This window comes from Pecten maximus, chromosome 11, assembly GCF_902652985.1.
Source record: "Pecten maximus chromosome 11, xPecMax1.1, whole genome shotgun sequence".
Taxonomy (NCBI): Eukaryota; Metazoa; Mollusca; class Bivalvia; order Pectinida; family Pectinidae; genus Pecten; species Pecten maximus.
Genome location: NC_047025.1, coordinates 32,291,485 through 32,313,753, shown reverse-complemented (window position 1 = coordinate 32,313,753; position 22,269 = coordinate 32,291,485). Strand labels below are relative to the sequence as shown.

Below are 22,269 nucleotides of genomic sequence, written 5' to 3'. Positions count from 1 at the left end.
CGAAACCAAGCCTGAATGTAAAATGCGATTTGATTGGATGCCCTGGGATTCCAGGGCGCGACGGTTTAAACACGACTGTATCTGCCAAGGGTTATTGGAGTGTAACATAATCAGAAGCCTTGGCTAGCTAAGACGACTAAGGTAGTGCTACGCAAAATATCAAAATATTAACCACACTCGTGAAAACTGAAGACATTGTTAGATATCATCTATATGTTTTGTTTTATAGTTTTTAACATCTTTAACATCGGGACAGTGTGATTTACTATAGAATATAACAATACATGGCAAGTCTGGACACTTGTGGACATAGTCTGGACACTTGTGGACATAGTCTGGACACTTGTTATCATAGTCCGGACAGTGGAATATCAAGATGACGACAATCGCGGTGGAGTGTATCGGCCAATACAGCTGTATAGCAGTTAAAATAGGGTACACTGTGATATCAGTGTTTAGAAACCGAATACTTCTCAAAACTTCACTTTATAACTACAATACACTCCAGGTTTTTGGTACTCTTTAGTCTACTTTTCATTTAATCAAAAACAAATTCAGACCTGATCAAAATGTCACAAACATTTTAATTTTCAAAACATTAGTACAATCAGGTAAAACGCCATGCTTAAAGCCAAGGTGTAGATCGACATAATTACAACTGTTGGAAAATAATTAGTGGCACATCATGTATATATTGTACCCTGGAAACAACATGAACACAATGTAAGTTACCATAGTAATTACCAAAGGGATACGGAATAACAATGATCACAAGATAAAAAAAATATAACATGAGACAACAATCACCTGCATTCATATTTCTCCTCCAACTTGTGTTTATACAGCAATGTTGGTGATTCAAAACCAATCACAGCAGTAGCAATTTCTCTGTCAAGTTATCAATATGCTAACAAAATGCTGATTAAAAAACACCAGAACAAAAGTGTTACGATGACCAAGATTCATCATTATCTTTTAACTTACTGGTAAACATTTCCATAAGAAAGCGTTGTAAAATTTAAGGAAGGTTCTGTCACCAAGATTTTTCCATTAGAAAATTTTAAGGAATTTCCTAAATTGATGGAATATTGACGAAAGTGGGGCCAGAAGTTTTAAATCACTCATTACTTACAGAGTTTGTGATAAAGGTATAAGTGTTTCACACTGTCAGAGTATGCCATATAGCCTGTTATTTCCGAGGATCAAAATTTGCGCGATATCTATTTATGGCAAAAGAAATAACTTTTTAGCAAACACAAAGATTATATGTGGATATCTAATTTTCTTCTATATTGTTCCCAATGTCATAAAGTGTTTAACATAGGATTGTTGATAGAGTATAGAAAAAACAGTTCCGGAAATAACCTTGTATGATTGGAGGCATCGGAGTCGCCCAATGGCAGTACAAAATAACAACAGCCTTATCCAAAGTTTATTTCCCAGATAATTTTTACCCACGTCTTATTATTTCATGGATCAAATTTTTGCAGCCACATCAATGGGCTGCGAAATAGCCAAAACCTCATCCCCACGAAAATAACAGGATATATGGTTACAAGTTTTCTTATGTTATGGAACTACATATAAACATCTGCATAACATAACAAATTAAATGTCCCACATGCTGTTGTTTAGATATACAGCATTCTGCTGTATTTCTGAGGTCCACGGCAACTGTTTAACTCAAGAATTGTTTCATCGCAAACAGTAACATTTTACAAGACAAAACTATCGTGTAATCTTAGAAAGATGTTAAATTGGTAACTAAATCATTTATATTGACTATGCTATAACATATAGTATATATTCACAAATCGTTCATGTATTTAATCCCCCACCACCAGTGGTTATAAAGGGGGTTTTCATTTTATTCTCAATTAAAAAATACAATGTTTTAAAAATTAATGTAAATGCATGTTGTACAAAAACTTCTTTGGTAACCAGAGTAAATTATTTTGATTTAGTTTTTTTTCTAAATACAGGTTTACCACATGACTTTCCTGAAGGGAAAAAAGAGGGAAAATTTACATTGATCCTACCAAGTACAACAGCCTATTGCCATCCACAGCCACTCTTCATTATGAGGTCACATACACTGTTGGAATTCCTTTGTTTCATACAATTGTGTTTGTTCTACAAACTTCCATCACCCTGACCTTCATCACATACAATAGCTATACCAGTACATTCCAATATGATTTGCCCTGTTGCTCAGTATTCCTAATCATTATCCAAAAGCAGATCAACACAAAAACATCATGATTTTCTTCTTGTATCTCTTATTCTATCTCTCCGTTGATTTTTTTTCCATTTATTTCATATGAGAGTTTAATTACGACACCTTTTTTTTCCTCAAAAAAAGGCCACCAGTACAATGTTGTCATTCAGTTAGAATCAAACTACATTACACACATCCTCATAATTATAATTCAGTACATACTGGAATTGGGAAATAATCACAGATTAATTAAGATTATATACATTGTCTCACTGCTTACATTGTCTCATTGCTTAAGTAAAGATATTTTTCACACCATCAGAAAATCCAGGTTTATAAGATACACAACTTTCTAAAAATACACAAGTAATACTTTGAATATTTCATTCTGAAGTCAGCATAATACTGAGGTATGGATGAAGTGTTGGAGTATCAAAATACTGATAAGAGCTGTTTTAGCGAGAAAAAAATAATAAGATACAATGTATGAGGGACTACATTTCCAAAATACTGAATTCAATATTATTACTGAAAACGTTCACCCATATTATAATACTGTATAATTTCCACTTCCTTAATGATCACTCTTTTTTATACTATTTTACATGTACAGAAATTCAGAAAAAAACAATTTTGCTGCAGGCTTTTACATGCTCACAGTTCAATCCTAACTAACACAATTACAAACACAAATTTTATGCAACAATTTATCTGTAGTGTTTAATCCTCTTTTCCCTTCTAGAAAAAGCATGATAATGTTTATTATACTAAATTGATTAGTCATTTTTTTCTTAAAGATTTCATCTAATACGTCTATGCACATATATCCCAGTACCAATTTAGTGATACATACCTTTAAGATCTACAGCGAGCAATTTAACATGAAACTAACACAGGCTTTTCTGTAGCGTCCAAATGCAGTTTTTTTTTTATTTTCCGCTTTGTTATAGGAAATAGTCATACAAAATTTGCTCATCAAAAACACTGAAGAAAACTTTTGAAAATTTTCACAAACAAGTCTCCTCTTTAATGTAATTTAATATGTAATGACTATGTATCTCTTAATAACACAATGAAAATTTAACTCTCTGGAGTTGTGTTCTTAACAAAAACAAGTAAAATTGAGCTGAACCAATTCCAAGCTAGATTTTTTTTTTATTAGGTACCAGTATTTAGATTTTGTTAATTCCAACTTTATATATATCATAAAACATTTCAACAGATTGTACAAAATAGGAAATACTTCTTAATTTTGCAGCAGTTTAGTAAAAGGTCCACTTTAATGCTTGCTGAAAATTTGGTAAAAACATAACAAAAAAAAAACAAGCAAACAAAAAAACAGTCATCCATAAAAAAAATATGGATTTCAAAATTTCTTTGATTTTCTTTCAATTATTCACATAAAATACTTTTTTAAGAGATTCTTCTAAAAGTTGCAAAAATTTCACATTAAAATGAGACCAAGATTTATCACAGAACATCATCCCATCAATGCTCCTTTGTGAACGCACTAAACACCTCATTAAGTTGCTGAGTGACTCGTATAAATGTCGTCCTTCTGCTCAGCTCCTTCAGTTTACCAGCACCAACGTATGTACATGTGGACCTCACACCTCCAAGGATGTCCAAGATGGTATTCTCCACATCACCTCTATACTCAATTTGGACCGTCTTTCCCTCAGAAGCCCTAAATTAAGGAAATAAAGAAAAGAGGTAAAATCTGCAATTAAAATCCTTTGAAATTAACCAAAGAGGCGAAATTAAAACAATGAGGAGAAAATTTGCTTTTAAAATCCTAACCAGGCTGACAACAACAAATAGATAACTTAACTACCGGAGGACAGATTCTACTTCCATTGAAAGAGAAACATGAAGTAAATTGGTCTGTACTTTCTCCAAATTTAAACAGAAGTGGCAGGTATTTAAAAGTTTAGAATACCTGTCACTTTCTCCAGGTATATAAAAGTTTAGAATACCTGTCACTTTCTCCAGGTATATAAAAGTTTAGAATACCTGTCACTTTCTCCAGGTATTTAAAGTTTAGAATACCTGTCACTTTCTCCAGGTATATAAAAGTTTAGAATACCTGTACTCTGCAACACCTCCTGCATGCTTCTTCATGGCAGTGGCTGAGCTCATGCCGTAAAACAGTTTAAACTTCTTTCCATTCTTTTCTACAATTTCTCCACCAGATTCGGTGTGCCCAGCAAACATGCCGCCCAACATGACAAAGTCAGCTCCAGCTCCAAATGCCTTAGACACATCTCCCGGACATGTACAACCACCATCCTAAACATTAGCATAAAGTTAACTTACAGTAAAATGAAAGTAAGATTCTCCTAAAATAAATAATATTACCCAAGTCTTACCAGAGACTTGTCTTTTTCAGAAGAAATTTAATTTTTAATGGGGGTTGAAAGCCATCATTTAAGTAGAAGCTACAGTATTTCGGGACAACTCAATATCTGAATTAACAACAATGTAAAGTTCATTTGCACAAAGTTTTTTTTTTTTTTTACTGTGAATGGTAGGACTCTTGTAAAACAAGAATTACATATTATATATGTCTACATGTGTAGCTTGTTCCTGCTTCTCAAAGTCCAGTAAACTGTAGATCAAATGCATGATCTAAAATGTGTGGTGGGATGGCCATGTATAGATACAACTTCATGTATATTCAAGGTTTGCTTATGACAATACATGCACTTGGAGAAATTAAGCTCAATGGTTCAAGCTAAATGGAACAATTACAAGGTAATTAACAAAGTCCAATTAACTATTTTTACACAGACTTGGTAATAATAACAAACAATTTAGTTTTTTAACACTAATATTGACACTGCTGCAGGAAAAGTAACACCTATATTTCACTCCGCTAAAAGAATATTGAGCAGGGCTCAAAGTGGCGCCTATTCTAGTGGCCATGCCGCCTTAAATTCACCATTGGCGACCACTTATTGACCTGTAAGGCATCTGCATGGCCACTAAAAAATGGTGTAAATTTGCGATTTGGTTAATCTTTCAAAGGTTGCAGTCAATGCTAAAATGATGTCCACAATCGAAAAAGTTACAGAGAGATGTTTTTTAAGTTAAGACATCATTCGGTACTTTGGCGGCTAACTTTTCCAATTAGCGTCTAGATTTTATGACTTGGTAGCCAAATAGGCCTACTGGTAAAACTATCCACTTTGAGCCCTGTTGAGATCTGAATGGAATTTTATTTGATTTCTCTGTCGACTGGAAGCCCTATAATAAAACCCGTAACCATTATATATCCTACATAAGCCAGATATTAGGGCAAAATTGGAAGACAATAAATTAACCCCACATCTGTATCTGCTGTGATTGATTCTTCACAGCTGAATTAAGAGCATATAAATTTGTGTAAAAGATAAATCTAAGTATTAAACAATAACTTTTTTGTATCAAGCTTCAACAAGTAATGAAGTAAACATTGCTGAAATGTAAATTAGGTTTACTTATTACATTAAGATTGATCTAGTGTCATGAGTGGACTCATTTAGGGCTAAACAAATAAGCATTTCATAGACTTGATTCTCACAAATCTGCTTGAAATCGGAGCACTCAATAATAAAATGTTGAGTTGAAAGTTTCCTATTCTTGAAATACTGAAATAGTTGGTTTAGCCAAAATTTAACATAGGCATATATGTGGCAAATATTCCCAAAATACTGAAATCAGTATTAATACTGAACAATATCTTTTCACCCATGAGAGTAAAACAGGTACTTGTGTAATTTTAGCCTTCCTTACAGAGATAATGTGTCCGCCCAGACCATGGGCAGCGTCCGCACATTCTATGACTGCACTGAGCTGTGGATAACCAACACCAGTCTTCTTGCGGGTGGTGCACACACTTCCCGGGCCGATGCCAACCTTGATGATGTCAGCTCCTGACAGGATCAACTCCTCAACCATCTCTCCTGTCACAACGTTGCCTGCCTAAAAATAGGTTAAAGGTCATTCAGTTTAAACAGGAATATTGCTAGAAGTATTACCAATTATATCTGTCAAATATATAGAGGTTTTCTTATTTTTCACTCTTATATGGCTAATGAGAATGTAGCATGCTATTTTTATACATGATTTTTTTCCCCCTTCATTCACGAATTTTGCGAATGTAAATTCCACATGAAAGAAAGTTGGTTTACATCATATTCTCTATCGAAGCAGCCTCAGCTCTACAACATATAAACAAAGTAAATGACAGGTTTTTTTTTAATTTAACGTCTATTTAGCGTCAAACTGACTTCTTTGAATAGATATTGTCCTTTAATTCTCATAGGATTGCAAACAAATTGAATAGCGTGTGTTACGTATACACTGTCCTATGATATAGATAACATGGTATTACCTGCCAGTTAAAAGGTTAAAAAATATTTTACCATAATTGTGTGCTTCGGGAACCTTTTCCTGACATCTCTGACAAACTGAACAAAATGTTCTGAGTAGCCATTGGCGACATCTACACAGATGTACTTAATGTCAGGAACAGCCCCCAGTATATCACAAATCTTCCTCAGGTCTCCCTCACCAGTCCCCGTGCTCACCGCAACATGCTAGAAGTGTAATTAAATAATACCTAACAAATTTCATTTCTGAGATTTCATTTCTGAATACATATTACTTTATGGTATAAAGGTTTCAATCAAATTCATTTATGAACATAAAACTTCTTTTTTAAAACATTGTTGATCACAATGCAGTTCTGAAACAAGTGATTTTAAATGGAATATTTCTTCTGAAGACAAGAACACAATCTACTGTTAATTATTGCCATTTCTAAATGGAACAGTTTTCTGGTATGAGAGTGTAACTGCCGAGGAAGAGCGAGTCCCTTAGTTATGGAACTATTCCTCTAGAGACAACATGATTAAAAATATCTTTTGATTTTTTAGGAATTATTTACAAAATTCTTTGGAGATTGCTTTCCTCTGCCATTTTTTCTTTTTCCCCTTTGTCTATCTGCCATATGTTTTGACCCTGTACATTTATGAGAAACAGCGAAATTGCTAAAAATCAAGGGTCAACTGGATGCTCTGGTAACTGTACCTATTTTTATCAATAAATACAAAGTTTTACAAGTGTTTTACTCCAGCACCTACACATATTCATACCTGTATGATGTCTTTGGCTTCTTCAGCAAACTGCTTCCAGGCCTCCACAGAGTAGTGCTTGTGTATACACGTGAACATGGCATGCTGCGATAGCAAATAAACTCTTTACATGTAAATCATATAGTTTCATATACACAATTGCCAAATTACAACTTTAATTAATAAATCAACTTTATAGTTTGACTACAATTAATTAATATTGCACATCGATCATTCTATCTTTATAACAGTGAGTACCAGTAATACTAATAACCTCTTGTCTGTACCATTAAGATAATTCTAGAACTAGAAAATGTCTATGACATAAATGCCCCGTTGCCACTTGACACCCGAAACACAGTTTGGTGAGGATCACATCAGCAGTTCTCGAGATAAGCTAGTTACATTGCTTCGGGATGTGATGCGACGGAAATGGGTAACACTATAATGCCCTCGATTTCATGGTGAGGGCATGAAAAAGGTTTGTAAAAACGGCTAAATAGAGGGATATTTATGTGGCTTATAAAAAATGGAAAGATATTAATGTTTGTATCGACAGACAGCATTATATCGAGGGGAATGACAAAAGCATCTAGCTCCTCCACAAATGTAGTGGTTTACAAGGCAGCATAACTACATTGTATATCTGCACATTTTAATTGTGTTAGTGTATGACAGCTGGTGAAGACATATTGATTAACCACTGGCTTGTATCCAATGATTCCATAATAAGAACATTGTACAATTTTTATGTACCTTGCCCATGGCTTTGGCCATCTCAAATGTTCCTGTGGTGTCCATGTTGGCCACCATGACTGGGATCCCATAGTAATTCTGACCAGAGTTTCTGAAGGTGAAAGTTCGAGTCAGATCAACCTACAAAAGTCATAGAAAAACATTCAGAATCTATAAACCTAACAAATTCAACATTATATCAATTTTACAGGACGTACGACAGTGTATATAATATAAGGTACAAAATTATTTGTACACTGTGGTACCAACTTTAAGACAATGCGACACACATGCACAAACCTAGCTTAATTAGTACAATAAAATAATAAACAAAATTGTTTGGTGCAATTTTTTTTAGTTTATAATTACCGGTATCTATCTTGTAATAAGCCCCGGGGCCAACAGGTAAACTGGGATCCCAAAGCAGGCGATGGATAGTACAATGAAGCAGTATTTATTTTACTGAACAATATTAATTAGGCATTGGTGATATCATTACCAAGCATATGTTTATTACGGAATAAATACTGTATAGTGTACTGTGACATGTACCCATTACAATCTCTTGTATACCAAATAAACCAGGATATAAAACCAAATATTTCTTAAAGAGTCTTGTTCAGGATAATGCAGCTTACCTGTGAGTATTATACACTAATACTTTTGCCAATGAGATATCAGGTTTGATCAATTTGATAATACTGTTTGATGTACACGAAGATGTCACTTTATATCGACAAATGTTTCAGCATTCAAATGCTTGTCAGATGGACAGGTAGATTAAATGATTTAACAGTTTGTTTTCTTCATCTTTAGTTTTTACTGTGTAATTGATGCAATACTCAAATAATATCAGGAAACAACTAATTTGCATCGAAAACTCAACCATAAAAGAGTTAACATGGGATCGAACGCCTAGATGCATCTGAAATACCAAATCCTCAGACACTGTGAATCTGTTGTTAAAACCATTTCGCACTTCATCACAATTCAATAACTCATAAGGGTGTGTACAGCATGCTCAGTGGGTACTAAAAATAAACTTGGATTTAACGCTCAGTCTTTGGCAAGGTTTGCATAAGCTTTTATTTGAGACACATTTTTGGCCAGTATGTATATATCAGAGATTTGAATATTCTACCTGGGTCATAGAGTTTGGGTTAGAACATGTAACAACAAGGTTTGTCACCTAAACTCTATACTCCAGAGTAGAACTTCCATATGTCTAACACCTACAGAATGACCAGCTATTTTTCTCCCACCTCTTGTCAGGGAATTCTGTGAAAAATGACATTATGAATGCATGTGTAAATATAATTATGTGTACATTATATGTTTTCTTAATCTTGTACAAAATAAGACTTGTGAAAGCATAACTTGATAGGAAAGGACTAATTAGGCTGAGACTGTTGTCCAATCCCTTTTCTATGTATGAATACCTTGTTATTATACTTGTTGTGTGACAATAAAACATTTTGAAATATCGAAAGCATAAGTAAATTGATACACTTTAAAAGTAAAGCCTTTTATTTATTTAGTTTTTTTATTATTTCCTGGAGACCATATACATATGATACTTGCCAATTTTTTGGCAATAGACATTCTTCTGATCACGAAATAATTTCTGATGTCAATCTGCAGACTTTAGCACTGAACACATATTAACAGTCTATAAATATTTTTTCAGGGCTCTTCTGAATCAGCTATAATATTAGTATAACAAAGCAGTTCTTGATGTGACGGCCACCAATATCTACTTTGTGTGCCTGTGAGATATAAGAGGGCGTTCCACATGGGACAATACCTCTTATAACTACAGAAGTGGGAGAAAAATTACACACGTTTTACTGAACTTTGTTGTGTAAAGTATAGCGTAGGATGTCATGATCACATCATCAAGGAGTTGTAAAAATTCATAAAACACACATCACACAACATAAACACTATTAATACACAAAGTACCAGAAACTTCAGAAGTAATGCAGGTAGTATTTTGACCAATACGAACTCTCAGGGGTCCACATCATGACCAGTGGGTATATACGTATGACAAAACAATTCCAAAAGACAACAATTGTTATTAAAAATTAGTGATACAGAATGCATAACCAGTGTTGTTATTTTTGGGTAGGAGGTATAAAGGGGACCAACTTTTGGTCTTAGAAATATTAAATTTTATCTATTTATCATCTAAAATTGAAAACAAATATATGATACACCAAATGCAATAATACAAGGAAGTTTGTAATTTTGGGAGTTATTTATTATTAATTTTACATATTCTCCAAGCTCTGTGGCACAGACCTCAAGGCCAGGAGGCATGTATTACTAGTCAGATAGTATGGTTACAGTAGAAGTTTCTTCCAGATTTAATTGTAATTAGCTGATATAACAGACATGCATTCAACCTTGATTCTGAATTCAAAAATATTTTCATTATCCGTATATAATTGCTAAATAACAAAACAATTAAATTAGTCCCGGATTGGATGTATGTCAACAGTTGAAATAAAGGTCGGAATTATCTTTTTAACCATTAAGGTAAATGGTACTGAATGTGGTTGGAATGTTCAGGCCAGACTGGGGAAAGACAAATTACTACCCGGTAAATATAACAGATGGGGAGCTCACTAGCACAAATACAGTACATAACACAAGATAGATGGATGCTGCAGCATTCCACCGCCCTTGCTGCCCACTGTCCATTGTATATATTTACTGGACATACACCCAATCTCAGTCTGCACACATAGCACACATGTCTGTCTGATACAAACCCTGAGAGGCTATAGGTCTAGATCTACTGTTCAAGTAGATTGGATCCTTACAGTGCAGACATTGTGTTATGCAATCTTATAGATCATGTATTGATTTGCATCATCACGCATCATTATGTATACATATATACAGCTGGAATTCAGGATCAACTTTGTGATATACAACAGAAACATAGACATGGGAACCCTTTCCAGTGCCCGTCTGTAGTTTTATAGATATGAATGGATAGGTATCAGTAAAATATAAGATCAACTTCATTACAAAAATACATGAAGCTGGAGATTTACAAACACTTTTGGAAGTTTCCAATTAATTGTCTTTTCAAAATCGTCGTTGATGACTTTCTCTGACTAATTTTTGATTATTTTCTATCATCAGCCCAACACTTTTATTAACTATACATGTAATAACAACTATTACTGAATTAACCTGAGTTCAACTGTAGGTATACAGCCCTAAAGTAGAAAGTGAATTCTGAAATGTCTTCATACTTTTGGAAATAATCTAGCTTAATCTAGTATAACAGACTCACAAAACAAGAGGCCCAGGTATGTATATACACTACACCATATAGTATTCAAAAAAATTCATTAACAATTCTATATGTATACATGTACAGTATTTTACTACTATTTACCATGTACACTTACAAATGTAAACATATGCTTACAGGTTAAAGCAAATCCAACAATATTTTTATAGAGTTGTACATATCTGTATAATCCCCACCTGGTTCCCACTGATGGTAGCACCAGCTGTCAGTTACTGGTATCTGTACATGTAACATCTGTACCTAACACATACATTTACTTTATATCCAACATTCACTTCAGCATTATATGTTATATATAATTACCAGAAATTACAAGCAGGCATCTCAGCATTTCCCTTTTGTTGGAATATCTTTCAATTCATGTAACAAATGGCCCCTTTAAATTCTGTCTAATAAAGATTCATCATGTTAATCAAGATGATAAAATTCCATGATATTTATCAACATAAAGAAATGTATCTGCCATATTTTTTATTTCAATTGTTGAACTATGCTTTTGATATTGTTATTGACTTGTTTTTCCTGTTTTTATTAAGTATATCCAATGATCACTGTGCCTAGTGGTCAGTTCAATGGGCCTCTTGTATTACACAAATTGTTATAGGAATTAGAACATGCAGAATCCACAAAGCCAGAGAACACATATACCCGGGTAGTCAAGGGATTTAAAACCTTTAAAGTCAAATATTACTGGATTAATATTAAACAATTATATTGTAATTCAGCAATTTTCCTTTTCGTGATTGTAAATTTTAATATATATCAAAATATTTGTGCAGGTTCAGTTCATATTTGGTACAACATGCAAACATTTAACCATTTATGGTCATAGGACTTTCCATATCTTTGAAGAAAATTAGTACTACATAATTACAGTAAAACTCAGATAAGTCGAAGTCGACGGGACCAAGCAAAATATTCGACTTATCCGATGGTTTGACTTATCCGTGTTAGTGTGTATACGGAAACAAAATATCCGACTATCATCAGTTGTATGCAGAACAAGTGTTTGATAACATAGTCGAAAATAAGCAATAAATAATTAATAACAAAGAAATTAATTAATTGTACATGATAAGAATTATCCCTTTATCTAATAAACAATATTGTGCACAGTTACAGATCAAAACAGTTCATGCGTAAAATCATCTTTGACATAGACACGCGATTTACGCACGGGAGTCGTACAATGACAGCATAATATTTTATGAAAACGATACATACATTATAAGAATATAAATGTATATATTGTACTAACATTATTAATTATCTTGAAATCCGTTCATATTGTTCTACAATTTAACAATATTAAACAATAAACAGTTCAGGAAAATTATCGACCGTACGCGTGCTGATTTTGTATCAAAGGTGAAGGCAGCTGTCAGTGTTTATCGGCTGCATGATATGCATTGCCACGATCTTTTGAACAGAGTAAAAACATCCCGCATATCATTTTTACTATTGCATCGTCGTATTCAGAATTTAGGGATATATAAATAAATCAATGACAGACAAGTATTTTTTCTGTGCATTTTTCGATGGAAGATATTTAATTTATCGTTTACTTTTTCCTATTTTTTTTCAGCAGCCATGTGTATCAAAACAGTAAACAGAACACATATTGGTTTGTAGACTTAAACGTGCTCATTTCATTCTTAGTTATGTATACCTGAACTTTTTACTTCACCTGTGCACCTGTATAAACAATGGGATGATGTGCGACCGACTGCCGGGAACTAACAATAGGCTAGCGCTTTGGACGTTGATCGGTCACACTCGGTCAATTAGGCGAGGTCAGCAAATTTTACCGGAGACAGCATGACGACTCGATGTTCGAGACAAAAATGGAAATTTTGGTATAGTTTAGAAGGGAGGGACCACAAAATATATTCTACACAACCGTAGTATTCGATTCAACAGTGTTCGAATCATTCGTGCTTAATTTACTTAGATAAAGACGAGAAAAAATCGGGACCGAACGAAACGTTCGACTTATCCGATGTATTCGATTCAACTGTGTTCGACACAAGTGAGTTTTACTGTATATATACAGTACCCAAAACTTTGTAAAACAAATTCAATAAAATCAAATCATTAAAGCTTTAAATTTTCAATTACATTACCACACACACATATTGTATGTACCACGCATCATTGGTTATTCACGCAGCTAGCATATAATGACAAACCTCGCCAAAGACATTTTGATTGAACACCTTACATACCGTGTCCTCGGACATCGCTGATGTACATTTGGCATAGTGTATGTATGGGCTGTGACAAGGGTGCTACCAACAGAACAGGCACACACTTTACACAGCAAATTCTATTGTGTTAAATAACAATGTATCAACAAATTCTTAAACAACCAAACACTTTACACACAACACATTTCTACTTCAATTTGTGCACTGTATGAACATTGAAATATCTGGAATATACCGTACTTATATACCTGGTAATCATTGTATATTTTAAAGTGGAGTGTAATTGATTCACCTAACCAGCTCAAGCTAGACAGAATTTCCCTTTAGCTTATATAGTGATAGAATGTTTACGTGCACGTGAGAGGTCACTAGTTTGCAGTTATTACTCCTTAATTCCTATGACATATAATGCATCCATGATACCTGTTACTATGTAAACATTATTAGATCCTTTATTATGTGTAATTAATTGTTGATGTATATGAACCATTATGTCAGAAGTATTTAACACTCATTGTTAATTGCACTAAATTCTCATGCCATGGGTTATGAATTGAATTGGTCTCATAAAATTATTAATGGTTGTATGATATTGTGATTTTTCACATCTTTATTTTCAGGGTATGGTTGATGGATTGATATATACCATAAAAAATTAATTTTCATGTTCCAAGTTTGAATTTGGGGTTGCACCAACTACACAGAGGCTGATGAGCTGTATATCTTCCTCAACTACTACGTATACCAAGTACCAAACCTGATAGCACAAAATTTCCGGGTAAGAATTAAAAGAAATAAAGGAATATTTAATTCTAGGGTAACATTAATTAATTCTTTGAGATATAAAATATATAATATGAATGCAGCTATAGCTACATGCAGATCTGACGACTTCTTTAGTCCTTTGTTAATTGTAATATTATAAAAAATTGAATAGTTCCAGAATCCTGCAGAAGACAGATTTCAGTCATGAATAAAAACACAGGCAAATTGTATTTACTCTTCTCAACAACAAATAAGAGATAATAAAGTAATACACATGTTTTGAGCATTTTATCAATGATGGCCCATTTTACCTTCACACCTAAAAAGGTCCGAATCAAACAGTAATATGATCATGATCAAACAAATCTATTGTGAACGGACATTTTATTTTATATATCTATTGTGCGATTATGAAAGCTGAAGTTGTGTATAACAACAATTATTTCTGTCTGCTATATCAAATTATATAAAAAATTGAGTATCATAAATTTCAGATAAAAATTCGATTTCTAGCGAACACCACAGACTAGATCTACAGGGCAGTACATGTACAGCCATGGATCAGTTTACTGATTTCTGAGTGATATACCGATAGCATAATACCAAACACGTGCGATTGTCTCATCTTGATTTTTGCTAATTACTTACCTCTGATCTACTTTTCAGTGTACTTCTTTTCGGCCTGACCAACACATCTTTGAAATCTAATTTGATATCGCTATCAATTCTAGGCATAGCTACACTTTACAATAACGATTTGTTGATGACCTTCGTTCGCGCCAAAAGGAAGTAACAACCTTTATTGTCTCCAAAGCAAGAGAGTTCCACAAGAGGCTCAAAACGGGATTTCGAGAAAATGTCATAAGCATAAATAGGCTATTCATATTTAGTTATCTTAACTGCTGTTAGAGCACTGGTTAGCAACTAACAGATTTTGATTTTTAATTCAATAATAACTTATGTTTATTGCCTCAGATATAGACATCGAAAAGGAATTAGAATTCTACGTGATTTAGGAAATTCCGTAAGATCTTTAAATCATTGCTAGAAGTAGAACCTAAATACAAGCATCTTTTCGGAATAGTACCTATCTCTAATTGAATTGTACCCTTCTCTAATTGAATTGGGCCTATCTCTAATTGAATTGAACCTATCTTCAATTACGAACAAGTAGGGAAAAAGGACCGCTCCCCTTGTTCTGCCAATGAATTAAAGATAGGTGCAATTGATTTAAAGATAGGTCCAATTGAATTGAAGATAGGTTTAATTCAATTAAGGATATGTTGAATTTGAAGGTATATATATATGTATGTCTCTGGTTTAATTTAATTAGAAATAGGTTCAATTCAATTAACGATAGGTTAATTCAATTAAAGATGGTTCATTTCAATTGTATCCATCTTTAAATAATTTAAGATAGGTACAAATAATTGGACCTATCTTCAATTGAATTGGACCTATCTGCAATTAAATTGAACCTGTCTTCAATTAATTGAACTTATCTTCAAATATGTTAATTTGGCGTTCCATAGAATATTGCATATGATTTTTTATTTAGTAAAAACCAAATAACTCTAAAGCTATTTTATTTTGTATACGGCTGAGATTTTCTTATCAAGTCCAACGTACAGTATTTGAGAAATTTATTAGAAATGTTTTCAAAATGTTTGGGTTTTTTTTGGTTTTTTTTTATATAGGACATTTTTTTCATTCAATTTTATTTAACCAAATATACACCTAGCTGTGAAATACAGAATGTTTATCAAATCTGTGTATGTCTGCGGTTACGTTAGCGATCGAAATTGACCGTTTTAACCAAATTGATCGAAATCAGAGATAGTGTTTAACTTGCAAGTCAACGACTGAGGTAGAAATTGAAATTTTCGAAGCCATTAATTATAAGATCCGATCTGTTAAATCTATAGGCATATATCTGTAAGCCACATACGTACTCATTTTATATTTGTATTATTGTCCAATACCGATATTATCTTTTATGTTGTTTATAAGATTTACTTATACATGTAGGCCGCATGATGTCAAAAACGAGATACATTTAGCAAGTTAGCATTTAACGCGTTAAACATAACATTTAACGCGTTAAACATAACGCTTTAAGACTTAACGCGTTAAGCTTTAAATAACGCGTTAACTTAACACGTTATAACGCGTTAAATGCAGTTATCATTTAACGCGTTAAAGACAGTTTTATCACGTTCATAATTATTTTAACGCGCGTTAAACTTTATCAGATTAACCAATCAGTTGCACCCTTGCATATCAGCATTCGGGTGAAAGTTAATTATTCATGGAAGATGGAAAATATGGAGGCTTCGAGGAGAGATCGAGGTTCGGGCAGTGGTTCAAGAATGCCTTGGGGCTAGCGCTGTGCCAAGACAATCCCTCAGTCCCGTCGGCGATATTGTCAGTGGGCATGTGACAATGGTTATTTGCCCAAAAAATGAAGAGTCAACGTATGACTCCTGTATACGTGTAAATCCCGATGTCGGCGTTTGGTTTGTTTTGGTCTGCAGATGTTTTTTTTTATTATCATTTCAAACAGTTTAATGACAGAACATTTCAGTACGCGTTGACAGAACATCAACACATTAAAGAGGACGTTGACATTTCTGAAACCCGATTAAAACAGAGACCGTATCAAAATAATCAATTTGTGCGAATAACCAGAGACATATATATATTCTGTATATATGTCTCTGGAATAACCAACAATTTTTTCCTCTTTCACTGTGCTTCATTCTTTTGGTCATTTGTGTAGATCTAAGTCTGTAAACTGGTACATTCTGATGACGTCACATTGTTTACAGACGTTCCGAGTTGTGTCATTTTGTTCAGCGATTTGGTAGTTTTGTCATCTTTGAAAATTGACGAGATTATACAGAACATCACACATTATACCGTGTTATAACTGTAGTTTACAGGTAACGAGATGCTCGTCTATGGTGGTCGGCTGCCATGTGATCCATCATGTATGTAAATGATCATGGATTATGGGGCTAAGAACTGGGACCCGTCGTATATTGAAAAATCGTATGAAGTTAGTAAAATCTATCAATATAAACTCTATAATAAAATGGAGAGAAAAAGTGTGACCTTTGTACAAGCTAGTGTGTCTCTTGTGTCAGCATTGCACCCCAAACAATATCTGACGTAGAGTCTCCCCTAAATCACCTTTGTGTACTCTCACAGATGTGAAGGTGATGGACAGGTGGTCCCCAGAACCCTCTGACAAAGATAATACTGAATCCTCTAAGGATCAGGTGGAGGGGGAATGGTGGGATAAACTGGGGGTCTCAGTAAATAGGGACAATCTCTCTCCTGAACAGTTAGTCGATGCATTCTCTCAAGAAAGCTGGTGCAACAAGGAATTCGATTCGTCTACTATTTTAGTCATTTTAACGCGTTAAAACAAAAGCTACGACTTTTAACGCGTTAAACGAACGAAGCTGTTTATCACGTTAAATGCTAGCTAAGTAACATTTAACGCGTTAAAATTCCAAGAAAACATGCAACATATAGCCAGAGACCTATATACTATATAGGTCTCTGATATAGCCTAAAACTTTCTATCTCCACTGAGCATATGAATGTTTAGGCTATCAAATTGCCTCCCCTGACAATATGTAAATGATGTTTAACCGTTCAAGTCCGCTATGTGTGTATCATGGTATATATAGATCACTTGTACTGTTACGTAACTGGTAGGTCCGGAGGGTACGGCGCCAACAATCAACGACAACAACTTCAAACCTTCAAGCCAACTCAATAATCGCCGTCTCGCTATTTGACCTATCTTTTAATGAGATGTTACAATAAAATCGTATTGTTTGTCGTAAAGCAATACAACGCTGGGACATCTCTGTTTCCAACCTTCGTAAATTACACGAGCGTCTGCATCTGGATAGTATCAAAAGAAAAACATATATACAGGTATACAGAAACATCTATTATATGTTTCTGGTATATATTAGCCCCTACTCTTACTATATAGTGGGAGTAGGGGCTAAAGTATTTTTTCTATACTACAAGAAACCATAATATATATATAAAGACCTACCTTCATGCAGTCACAGATGCCTGACTCGTTTTATAAAATAATAACATCTAAGAGTACATATAAATCTCATTTTTATGTACTCTTATATGTTATTATTTTATAAAACGAGTCAGGCACTTGTGATGCAGTCAGCATATTCCAGCTATTATTGTTTATGGATTGATTTGATTTAAGAAAAAATGTATTCATTCAAAGACGTTTAACTTGTACTATTATTTCTAAATTTGCCGAAGTATGATTAATTAAGTTTCCCTCTCTAAATTGACAACCTCTGAACAGCGAAGGAACGTGATCATGAAGAACAGGACAGACAATTCATGAAACGTAGTCAATTCAAGTTCAAATATGTTGTCTCAGCTAGCATTTCATGAAAATTCTTATTTTTATAAGTAAGATCATATTTAGAATAGCTGACAACTATATGAGAATGTGTTACAGACTACGTGTATTTGGACCTTTCCTAGTGTATATCACAGGGACCTGAGAATGTGTTACAGTCTACGTGTATTTGGACCTTTCCTAGTGTGTATCACAGGGACCTGACAATGTGTTACAGTCTATGTGTATTTGGACCTTTCCTAGTGTATATCACGGGGACCTGAGAATGTGTTACAGTCTATGTGTATTTGGACCTTTCCTAGTGTGTATCACAGGGACCTGACAATGTGTTACAGTCTACGTGTATTTGGACCTTTCCTAGTGTGTATCACAGGGACCTGAGAATGTGTTACAGTCTGTGTGTATTTGGACCTTTCCTAGTGTGTATCACAGGGACCTGACAATGTGTTACAGACTACGTGTTGGACCTTTCCTAGTGTGTATCACAGAGACCTGAGAATTTGTTACAGACTACGTGTTGGACCTTTCCTAGTGTGTATCACAGGGACCTGACAATGTGTTACAGTCTATGTGTATTTGGACCTTTCCTAGTGTGTATCACAGGGACCTGACAATGTGTTACAGTCTATGTGTATTTGGACCTTTACTAGTGTGTATAGCACGTTTTCGGACATACCTCAGTATTTTCATTACAAAACACAGAATGTCATTAACCGAAGTCGAGTTTAGATGTAGACTGTAAGAAATTGCCAGGTCCCTGTGATAGGCGATAATTGTTTTCCTGTGACGTCAACTAAATTGATACTTGTATTTAATAACAATATTAGTATATCACATTAACAAACAGTTTCGCAAGTATTCTTAGTTGTTTTTTCCTCAGTTTGATTAGGAGAGGAGGATTGTGAAACGCCTCCTTGGAATTTCTGATCTCATTTTCTTTGACTTGTAATGAGAGAAACTATTAAAAGGAGTAATAAAACTGTATATAAGCACATATGTCTTTTTGGTCTGTGTCTCGTGGTAAAGAAAAACGTATCCACTCCCTTTTTATATAATATAGAAATACCATAAATGCTGCGAGCTTTGTTTGCTTTATATACAGATACAGTGTAACAATGACACATAATCATGGCAAACTATTTGGGCTCACCTCTGTGGGTAGCCTTCAGTATTATTTTATCAAAATGAAAATAAAAACACATATAAAAAGCAAAGGAGAGCGGCAAAATTACGCCAAAATGACCGACATGTTGTATATTGGTATCCGCCACCCGACATAATATTGTCGTTACATTCCTCTGCATGATCTTGTAGATCATTTTACCACAGGATGTCGATTTTGATTTAAAATGTGCCGATTTGTTGTCCATTCATTATAAACAGTTGTTTGATTGTGGAGAACTCTTTCATGTTCGTTTTGAGCAAAATAAGCAGCGGTTAAATTTACAATCAATATGGTAATGGGAAAGACCATTAGAAGAATCGACAATCTTGTGCGAGGATGCAATTTTATGACCAGCTAAGTCATTTGACAAGCATGCGACAGTTACAATTTGTATTCAGCACATTGCCTAGGACCCAAGACTACTGATCTTCAGACGCAATGTAAATGTGCCAGGGGTCTTTATGTTATGGTGAATTAGGTTCCATCTTCAACTTTGAACTTCTTCCAGAAAACTTCAAGCAACTGGGTACTGATACTTTACAAGAAAATTTCTGGGATTGAAAAAGAGGCCCGTGGGCCTTAACGGTCAACTGACAAAATTCCTTTGTAATATCGTAGTATACATGTATATATGTACTCAGTATAAGTATAGTGGTACTGTTGGCCATGACTATCTTCTTGGACTGGCGGACCGACCTGACAATTTTATCTCAGGATCAGTTGGGGTAGTGAGAATATCTTGCACAACTAATTCAGGCAGCTGAACCAAGTCCCTGAAGAAACTGCGTTTCTTACGTTTATAGCTACTTCCTGAGTAAATAATACACGAAATGTGTACTTTCTATATATGAAAATCAAAAATATACACTCCTGGTATAAATAGAATTAGACGTAGGATTCCAGTTGTGAAAAGGCGGGAATTCCCCAGTCCACCGTAAATATCAGGGTTACTGTCTTCAAAGTACTGGTGTGCTGTTATATGCTATTAAACATAACCAATAACATCATTTTTCGGGAAAGGAAATCTTCAAACTTTAATTTGATATCAATTTCACATCATTTGAACTTCAAATGAGCGATTGAGGGGATGGAGTCATTGACAATAGGTAGCAGTGTACAGTAAAAATGCCTAATTCTGAAAAATATGGCACATGTTTTAGATATGCAACATTGCCAGTTAACCCTACATATAACCTCTAATAAAGTGTATATATTTGTAATATGTACAACATTTGCAATTTTAATACAGCTCTGAAGGATAAGTAAACCGATATTTTCAGTGATTTTCAGAGCTATGAATACCACGGCAACAGCTTAAAAAATGCTCAAAAATTGCAAAATATTATGATATTTGACCCAAAATGACACAATTCTCTACACAATTTTTTTTTTGAAACCTATTTAAAATGATCTCTATCCCAAAGACAGAATTAATCTTGTTTTGACATATATGTTGTAAATTAAGTTTTTCTGCTATCTTACCTTTTCTGTGGGCTTCCATTTTTCGATGTAGGCAAAACTTATTTTCCTGTGTAAAGGACTCGCACAACTAAATAATTTACTATATGTTATTACTAGGGACCTCATCCCTTTATTCGCTCGTTTGAAGTTCAAATGATATGAAACTTATATCAAATTAAAAAGTTTTTTCTATCGGATAAATGTTGTTATTGTATAGGTTTAATGGCGTAATAGAGTACATGGGTACTCGAAAGACAGTAACCCCGACATTTACAGTACACTGGGATACCCCCACCTGGGGAATTCCCGCCTTTTTACACCGCGAATCCTACGCCATTCTATTTTCAGTAGGAGTGTATATTTTTGATTTTCCAAACATCAAGACCCTACACTTTATTCTCGTATATCAATTATAGTGTACATTTATTTTTTCATTTTTTATGTAAATCATAATACAGGAGTTATTTGCTTAACAAGGCTGCCCTACTGTAGTGTGCTACCATAACATATAGTGAAATAATTAGTTGTGTGAGACTTTAATAAAGTAAGTGGTGAATCCCACTAGTGGAACTTGAGAAGAAGTTTGAAAAAGGTGTTGTTTAGGAAAACTATGATTGTGCAATCATGGTACAAGATGGCCACCATGGCAAAGTTTTTGCGAGGTCAAAATTATTAACACTCTTCTGGCTCCTCTTCCATGCTATCCCTACCAATTTTCAGCTCAATGGTACAAATGGAATTGGAGAAGAAGTTTAAAATGTGTTTTTTAAAATGGCGGTCATGGCGGCCATCTTGGATTTCGGACCAACCCAAAAAAAGAACAACGCTTGGTTGAGACTATCTCAGGTTCATT

General features: G+C 34.2%; 1 protein-coding gene across 2 annotated transcripts; it reads right to left on the bottom strand.

Annotated features, from left to right (window-relative positions):
* Positions 1-564: 564 nt before the first annotated feature.
* LOC117337382 (GMP reductase 1-like) lies at positions 565-15,175 on the bottom strand. Of its 2 annotated transcripts, XR_004534800.1 has the most exons (8): positions 15,022-15,175; positions 8,092-8,211; positions 7,357-7,440; positions 6,625-6,798; positions 5,993-6,181; positions 4,305-4,507; positions 1,129-3,905; positions 565-1,072 (listed from the first exon to the last, which is right to left on the bottom strand). XR_004534800.1 is itself a non-coding variant. In XM_033898353.1 (7 exons), exons 1-7 carry the CDS (start codon positions 15,106-15,108, stop codon positions 3,707-3,709), a joined length of 1,056 nt encoding a protein of 351 aa, XP_033754244.1. In that variant the 5' UTR covers positions 15,109-15,175; the 3' UTR covers positions 565-3,706. The 2 variants fall into 2 exon arrangements, 1 of the variants encoding a protein (XP_033754244.1); XM_033898353.1 differs by having other exon boundaries at positions 565-3,905.
* Between the last annotated feature and the right edge of the window lie 7,094 nt (positions 15,176-22,269).